The sequence below is a fragment of the Canis lupus genome, chromosome 21, assembly GCF_011100685.1.
Source record: "Canis lupus familiaris isolate Mischka breed German Shepherd chromosome 21, alternate assembly UU_Cfam_GSD_1.0, whole genome shotgun sequence".
Classification (NCBI taxonomy): domain Eukaryota; kingdom Metazoa; phylum Chordata; class Mammalia; order Carnivora; family Canidae; genus Canis; species Canis lupus.
The window spans coordinates 28,369,541-28,378,716 of NC_049242.1; the positions used below are offsets into that span (position 1 = coordinate 28,369,541).

Consider the following 9,176-nt stretch of genomic DNA (forward strand, 5'->3'; position numbering starts at 1 on the left):
ATTTTAATCTCTTTTGTCCTGGCTGTATTAAAGTCAGTTGTGTGTTCCATCCATCCAATCAAAAACCAATGAGACTTTATGCAAGGAATATAATAATTGTAATACGAAATATATGAAAAATATTTCTCATCAATAATCATAGCAATTGAATTTCATTGAATAAAGAAATTTTTTATATCTTCCGTGATATTTTAAATACTTGTGTTGGTATTATCAGATTTAGTTTACTAAAATTATCTTGTTTAGAATTCATAATTACCATGTATTCTTTGAAACAATATTATTTATTGAGCAGATATGGATATGAGAAAATTTTCCAAGAGAAATTCAACAAGGTATAACTTCATTTTAGGCCATTATTCTATCAAGCACTATTTTCTGTACATAATATACAAAACGTTTATCTGAATTTCAGTAAGAACATTTATCCTTGCATCAAGTTTTAGTCGAATCTGTCTAATTTCCCGTTTACCATCATCAATTTTATTTTGTACTGTTATCTAATTTTATCTGGGATACTGGAGGCTCTTTTCCTAAGGTATATTTGAATAGACTTCCAATACAGTTTATTTGAAATGAGTTTGTTTCAGGTTTACAAACAAATTGTGCAGAAAGTACACTCTCTTCCTCTCCCATCCTACATTTTCTCTGGCAATTAACATCTTGTGCTAGTGTGGTACATTTGTTGCAACTGATGAGCAAATTGGTATTAATTATTTTTTATATACTTACTATTAACTACAGTACATAATACACATTAGAGCTCATTCTTTGTGTTCTACATTTCTTCGGGGTTGGACAAATGCATGATATCTTATAGCCATTATTGTTGTACCTTATAGAATATTCTTCTACCTTAAAAAAGTCCTAGGCTCCACCTATTCACCCCTCTCTTTTTCTCCCTGAAACCGTGGTGAATACTGTCTCTATAGTTTTACTTTTCAGAATATTATATGTAGGAATCCCATGTAGGTAGCTTTTCCAAGGCAGCCTCATTCACTTAGCAACATGGACTTAAAGTTTCTCCAAATCTTTTGGGACTTGATAGTTGATTTCTTATTGTCACTGAATACTTCATCATGTGGAAGTATCACAGTTTGTGTATACATGATAGAGATATTGGTTGCTTCCCAGTTTTGGCAATTGTGAATAAAGATGCTATTAATATTCATGCAGAAGCTTTGTGTTTACGTAAGCTTTGAATTCACTTGGATAATACTTAGGAGCACAGTTACTGGATTTCATGATAAGCCTATGGTTAGCTTTGTGCACTGTCTCCCACGTAGCTGTGCCATTTTGCATCTTCACGCTTAATGAATGAGAATTCTTGTTGACCCACTTCCTTACCAGCATTTAACACATCAGAGTCTTGAATTTCAGGCAATTGAAAAAAGTGTATGGTAATATTGCACTGTTGCTTCGTTTTGAAATTCCGTACCCTAGGATGTTGAGCATTTTTTACGTGCTCATTTTTCATCAATATATCCTCCTCTTGGTTGAGGTTTATATTCAGATTTTTGCCCATTTTTAATTTGTTCACTTTCTTATTGTTGAGTTTTAAGAGTTCTTTGTACATTTTGGATAAAAGTCCTTTAATCAAATACATACTTTGTAAATATTTGGTCCCTGTCTGTGATTTGTCTTTTAATTCTCTTAACCATGTCTTTCACCGAACAGATGGTTTCCAACTGTAATGAAGATCAACTTAATCAACTTCTTTTTTCACCGATCATACTTTGAAAGTTAACAAAAAGTTGACTGTTGGGGCCATGATCTCCTATAGGTTATCCTATCCTCTCTTTTAGAATTTTTATACTTTATTTCCCACCTAGAAGTACTGTGATCCACTTGGAGTGAATTTTTGTGAAAGGTGTAAGGTCTATGTCTACATCTATTTATTTTTGCATGTGGATATGCAGTCGTTCCTGCACCATTAGTGGAAAAGATTTTCCTTCTCCGTTAAATTGCCTCTGTTCTTGTGTCAGTTAACTTTGCATATGTGTGTGTCTATTTATGGGCTCTCACTTCTGTTTGTTTCCATTTTGTTCTTCTCTAGTGCCTGTTGCTCTTCTGGGTCTTTCACCTTTCCATATTAAGTGAATGAAGAACAGTGTGTGCATATATGCAAAGTCACCTGCTGGGATTTTGATGAGAGGTACATTGCATATGTACCTCAAGTCTACAAGTGACTCTTAATCATTTTGTTTTCCTTTCCTAAGGACAGAGACATTTAACTTTTTATTAAACAATGAATATTCCTGTATAGATTGTTGACTTTAAGGTATAGGTCAGTACTTTGTAACTACCTATTTTCCATTGGTATGGAATACTGCTCAGAATGGTGAATATTCTTTTTTTTTTTCTCTCTCTTTGCATTGACTGCAGACTAATGACTGCCTGTGAATTCCACTTGGATAAAAACAAAATTGATACATGTAACATCTTAAGTTCTTGAACCTATTATAAAACCAAACTAACATTCTTTAACTGACAAATGGCCACAAATGCACTTACAGTTTCAGAAGTGAGTGGGTCTGCTTTGCATATTGAATTGTCCTGTGTATTTGTGTGCCTTCATGGAGAGAGGTAGACACAGAGACAGAGGCAGAGAATTTGGGGAGCCTGTCTGTGCATTCCTAGAATTACACGATCAGTCAACAGCTATGCTTGACAAAATGCCCTTTAAAAACACATTCAATTTCTGTTTCTAGAAATTTCAATAAATCTAGATGAGAACAAATAAAGAGAAACCCAATACAAAATTTGCAACATTAATCAAGCAGCTCTAAGCCAAGATGTCCAAGCTCAATGGCACAATCTTCATGCCCCCGGTGCTGACACTGATTGGGATCCCCGGCTTGGAGTCTGTGCAGTTCTGGATTGGAATTCCTTTCTGTGCCATGTACATCATTGCTCTGTTTGGGAATTCCCTGCTCCTGGTCATCATCAAATCAGAACGCAGCCTCCATGAGCCCATGTATCTCTTCCTGGCAATGCTTGGAGTCACAGACATTGTTCTCAGCACCTGCATCCTACCAAAAATGCTAGGCATCTTCTGGTTTCATCTGCCTGACATATACTTTGATGCCTGTCTCTTTCAGATGTGGCTTATCCACACCTTCCAATCCATTGAAATAGGAATTCTGTTCGCCATGGCCCTGTACCGCTATGTGGCCATCTGTGATCCCCTGAGACACGCATCCATCTTTACACACAAACTTCTCACTCAGATTGGAGTGGGAGTGATGCTCAGAGCAGCCCTCCTTGTAGCTCCATGTATCATCCTCATCAAATGTCGGCTGAAACACTTCCGGACCACTGTGGTCTCCCATTCATACTGTGAGCACATGGCCATTGTGAAGTTGGCAGCAGAAGACATTCGAGTCAACAAGATCTGTGGTCTCTTTGTGGCCTTCACTCTACTTGGATTTGACATAATCTTCATCACCCTCTCCTACATCCGAATATTTATAACTGTCTTCAATCTGCCTCAGAGGGAAGCTAGGCTCAAAGCCTTCAACACCTGCATTGCCCATATTTGCGTCTTCCTTGAGTTTTATCTCCTTGGTTTCTTCTCCTTCTTTACACACAGGTTTGGGTTCCATATTCCACCCTACATTCATATTCTTCTGTCCAACCTTTACCTGCTTGTCCCTCCTTTGCTCAATCCTATAGTGTATGGGGTGAAGACCAAACAGATTCGAGATCGAGTGTCCAAGGTTTTCCACTCTAAAGATTCATCTTGACTTCTCATTTAACTTTTTCTCAAATAATAAAATTCAATTTGAGAAATAGTAGTTTGGGATCAGGTTTTGTCCTTTCTCAAGTTCATTTATGCTGCTGAAAGATACAGTTCTAGATTTTACGTTGGAGACAGGCTCTCATTCCTATTTAAACCATTAGTATTTATGTACACAGAATCAACTTATTAGTAGATGACATAAAAGAGAGAAAACATGCAGATTTGCTTCTGGTTTAGTCAATCATTAATTTAATTTAATAATTTAATTTAATATTTCAGTGAGGAAATTTCCTAAAAACACAAGTAAATTTAAGTCGTTAACCTCTGAGTAAAACATTTTCATTGTGTTCTTTAAAAACAATAAATTAATTCATAAAGATAATTCCAAGGATCGTGAACTAATTTCTTTTTTGTCTTCTAATTTCAATAATCTTGCTCCTCCAACTCATCATCTTTATCATTTTAATTGTCATCGCCTTTCCAGTTTTCAGTTGTTTTCTGACTTACATTCATCTGACTATTAAGATGAATTATTTTTAAATCCAAATGATTCGGGTTTACAAAAACTTAAGTATCTAGTTACTGAGAGTTCCCATAGACCCCCTACCCAGTTTTCCTTCTCACTGTTATCTTTCACTAATATGTGTTATAGTCCATGAATCAATATTGATACATTATGATTTACTAAAGTCCATATTTTATTAAAATTTCTTAGTTTTTCCCTAACTTCCTTTATTTCCTCAAAAGATCCCATCCTGGATGACACATTGCATTTAGTTGTCAAGTCTGTAAGCTTCTCTTAGTTATAATTTTTGAGACTTTCCTTGTTTCTAATGACCTTGACAACATTGAAGAGTGCTATTCAGGTATTCCATAGGAATCCCTTTCATTGGAATTTATCTGATGTTATGTAATGATTAGATTGGAATTATGTGCTTTGGGGAGGAAAATCATAGATGTTAAATTCCAATTTGATTACATATCAAGGATACTTATTATCAACATAATTGATTGACTGTGTATTTTGAGCATAATTACTTATCTGAGATAGTATTTGTCAGGTTTCTTCAGTTTAATTACCATTTCATACTGTGCTTTTGGAAGGAATATTGCTCTAGTTAGCCCACACTTAAGGAGTAGGGATTTATGTTCCTTCTCCTTGAGGATGGAGTAGATACATAATTTAATAAATTACTTAGAATTCTTTTACAAGGCAATTGATTTATTCTCCCTACTTATTAATTTCTTTAATCATTTATTTATATCAGTATGGATTTATGGGTATCTTTGTCATAATTTGAGTATAATCCAATATTACTTTATTTTTTTTATTGCTCATGTTGTTTCAACCTGACCATTGGATGCTCTTGTTCCTTTATGGCTTACCCCTCATTGTGTGTGTGTGTGTGTGTGTGTGTGTGTGTGTGTGTGTGAGTGTGTGACTTTTTGTTTTATGGCATTGGAAGATGCTCCAGGCTAATCTTGGGTATTTCCTGCCTCAGTTCTAGAATTATGATTTCCCTGGGATGTTTTCTTCTTTTTATTGGTGAATAGAATTAGAAACAAAGAACAGGGCCTTAGGTATGCTTTAAGTTCTCTCAGGTGACAGAGCAAGGAATTCTGTGTGTTAGCTAACCTATGTTCATACACATATCTATAAATATTTCTGTATGTAAACACTTGCATCTAAATTAAGTTAATTTATAGTTCTTACTAATATCTGCAACATGAATTTGTTACCACAAGGATCTTTCTAACTACTTCAATTTGCTTATTGCTAAAGTCGCATTCCAACAGTGAAAAATCTGGCTTCAACCATCTGTCACACATTTACTTGTTGATTTCCAATATGCCTCTAAAGCCATATCATAGTTGTTAATCCATGCCCCTGTGAAAACAACTTGACCAACTGGAGTAAAGGGTTTATGAACAGTTCTTTTCGCTTTTATGCCTACATTCCATTCATTTCCAAAGTAACTTATGTCAGTATCTTTTCCCACCATCCCATTCAGTGAAGCTATTCAATGCATTTACCAAACAGGTAGATTATTTTTTTTATAATCTACGTTCCTTCTTGGAATCCTCTAATTTGCTAAATAATTATTTTTTTTAAAAAATTATCTGTTAATTTGAGAAATAGAGAGAGAAAGAGATTGAGAGTTCAGGAGCACAGGACAGGGAAGGGCAGAGGGAGAGGGGGAAACAGACTCCCCACTGAGCAGGGAGCCCAATGCTGCCTAGATCCCAGGATCCTGGAATCATGCCCTGAGCCAAAGGTAAATGCTTAACTGACTGAGCCACCCCGGTACCCCTAAGTAATCATTTCTTATTTATATATATTAATATCCATTCTATGTTGTAAAGTTCTTTTTCTAATGGTGTACAATATCATGTACTTGCCATCACAGTATCATACAAAAGAATTTGATCTACCTAAAAATCACATGTACTTCACCTATTTATCTGTAGACAAATGGTTTTATTCTTTCCTTCAAAATCTGTATATCTTTTATTTTTTTGTGTGTTGCATTATAGTTCTAGCTAAGACTTGCAGTATGATGCTGAATGGGAATAGTGAGTGGTGGCATATCTGCCCTGTTGCTCACTCTAAAGAAAGAGCATCCAGTTCCTTGCCATTAAGTATGATATTAGATATAAAGTTTTCTGTAGATGTTCTTTACCAACTTGAAGAGTTACCCTTTCTTTAGTCCTGGTTTGTTGAGAGGTCCCCTACCCCCACTGCCAGAAATGGGTGTTGGATTTTGCCAATGCTTTTACTGAATCAGTTGATATAATAATATGATTTTTCCTCTTTAGCCTGTTGATGCAAAGGATAACATTAAATGATTTTTGAATACTGAATATATTCCCATTAGTGGTTTACATATTTACTTTGAATTGATATATCCAAGTGTAATGAATTTTAAAGGAAATTGTCATAACTATAGATATCAGTTAAAGAGTAAAACGATTAATTCTTCAAAGGAGACACTCATTTTGGTATTCTATATGTCCACTTTGGCCATTGAAAATTTTATGTGTTCTTGGAACTAAACTCTAAACTAAATTTCACACATAAATGTGTATATATGGGAAATACTGAGTGATAAAGTAGACCTTTATCTTTTCTAGCGTTTTCCCATATATGTTTCTGTGGATTTTATAATTCTCATAGAAAATTTTGATCAAAGGTTTAAAGCTTAAGAGCAGGTCAATAAAGATAATAGTACAGGAATATAAGACATTATGAGGGCAGCCAGGGTGGCTCAGCGGTTTAGCGCTGCCTTCAGCCCAGGGCCGGATCCTGGAGACCCAGGATCGAGTCCCACGTCGGCCTCCCGGCATGGAGCCTGCTTCTCCCTCTGCCTGTGTCTCTGCCTCTGTGTGTATGTGTGTGTGTGTGTGTATGTGTCTCTCATGAATAAATAAATAAAATCTTAACAAAAAAAAGACATTATGATGCAATTAGTAGTTCTAAATTATGTACCAGTCAATTTTTTAGGTAGAAGGACAGACAGGAAGTAATTTAAGCTTTTTTGGTCATGTGATCTCTGTCCTAATTATTCAAATTTTGCCCAGCTGGAGGGCAAATCTTCCATAGACAGTACATACATTCATTGGAATATGGTGATGCTCCAATAAAACTTGTTTACAGAAAGAGGCAGCATGCGGATTTGATCTGTGTGCAATGATTGTCCCATGGATTTGACATATTCATAATCTATGTGATTGATTAAGAACAGTGGTAGGCTTTATAAGTACAAAATATAGTGTAGCTTGTGTAATTCATAAGTTCAGGGTTTGGACTAGGTTTATCACCTGAAACCAGTGTCATCCACTATACGAAAGATTGTAGGACTTTTTCACCATGACCATTGTACTATTCTTTGTTTCCCAAGGTGACCGATGACCTTCATAGTGCCACACACCAGATATTCTCTTATTGGATGTACCAACTGCTTTTTTAATTGTATGTTTTTCCTTGAAGCTTTTTTTCCTTTTGTTTTTATAACATCACTGTCTTCTGCAGGCATTTTTATTTTTTTTACTACGTCTATTCACTTCTGTTGAATGTTACCTCTACTTGGAAACCCTCCCCCTATTACCTGGTAATGTTACCATCACTCTTCAATGCTCAAATCAGCCTTTCCTTGGCATCTCCTCCAATATTCTTCAATTAGAATTTTCTCAGACTTGATGTTTTTCTCTTGTTTGATAATCATCTACGTATTTATTTTTAAAGTAGGCTCCAATGTTGGGCTTGAACTCATGACCCTGAGATCAAGACTCGAGCTGAAATCAAGAGTCAGATGCTTAACCAATGGAGCTACCCAACACCCATCATCTACATGTTTTTAACTATATTATATTTAATTGTTGTCTACATTATCTGGGATGGCTGGTGAATTTTATTTTCTCTTTACTTACTAATATTTTTTTACCACTTAGTTTCTCATGTATCTTTGCCTTATATTTGAAAATAAATCCTCTATGACATTAATTGTTTTTGTGTAACTTATTGCAGTGACTTGGCATGTGATTCACTGAGAGAAGAAATTTTTTAGAATGGTTTGGGTGGGGGAATAAGTGCAGAAAGTCCACTTTGGGGCATGTTAAATTAAAGAAATAGGATCTCCTAGTAGATATACTCAGTTGGGAGCTCTATGTAGACATTTGAAAAAATAAATTTAATAATGATCTTCATTTTTCTTTTTTTAAAGATTTTATTTATTTATTCATGAGAGACACACACAGAGAGAGAGAGAGGCAGAGACGCAGGCAGAGGGAGGGAGAAGCAGGCTCCATGCAGGGAGCCCGATGTGGGACTTGATCCCAGGTCTCCAGGATCATGCCCTGGGCAGAAGGCAGGCGCCAAACCGCTGAGCCATCCAGGGATCCCGACCTTCATAGTTTCAATACCTATCATAGCAGTGAGAATTGGTGTGTTTGGAAGATTGTGTTGACTATTGTGAAACTGTTTCATCCGTAGTCTCATTGAATTCTTACTTTAACACTATGAAGTTTAAAAAACTATTTTCCACACTTACAAATGATGAAGTTAGGATTTATAATGTTAAAAATAACACTCACTTAGCTATCAGTTATGGAAACAGTATTTAAACTTGAGTTTGACAAACAAGAATATGGCTGTAGATGAAACATCTAAAAATGTAAAGTTTTGAGGAACTAATTCATTTGAGAACAAACAAATGTTATGAATAGTCCACAAAGAATATACCAATGTTGGTCAAAACCCAACAATTTCTGATTCAATGAACACTACATCCCATGATGATCTAAAGTAAAAGAGATTGAACAGAGCATTCTATAGATATGTCCAATGTAGTTTCTTCTATGTTCCATGCATAGTAACATTAAACTTAGAAGTGAAACATTTTCAATTTCAGCACTGAATGAATGTGATCAAAACAAA

At 35.4% G+C, this 9,176-nt stretch overlaps 1 protein-coding gene across 1 annotated transcript; it reads left to right on the forward strand.

The window, feature by feature from the left end:
* Window positions 1-2,795: 2,795 nt before the first annotated feature.
* On the forward strand, window positions 2,796-3,795 carry LOC119877346 (olfactory receptor 52A5-like). The gene has a single exon (XM_038568160.1). It carries the CDS (start codon window positions 2,796-2,798, stop codon window positions 3,744-3,746), a length of 951 nt encoding a protein of 316 aa, XP_038424088.1. The 3' UTR covers window positions 3,747-3,795.
* The last annotated feature ends 5,381 nt before the right edge of the window (window positions 3,796-9,176 follow it).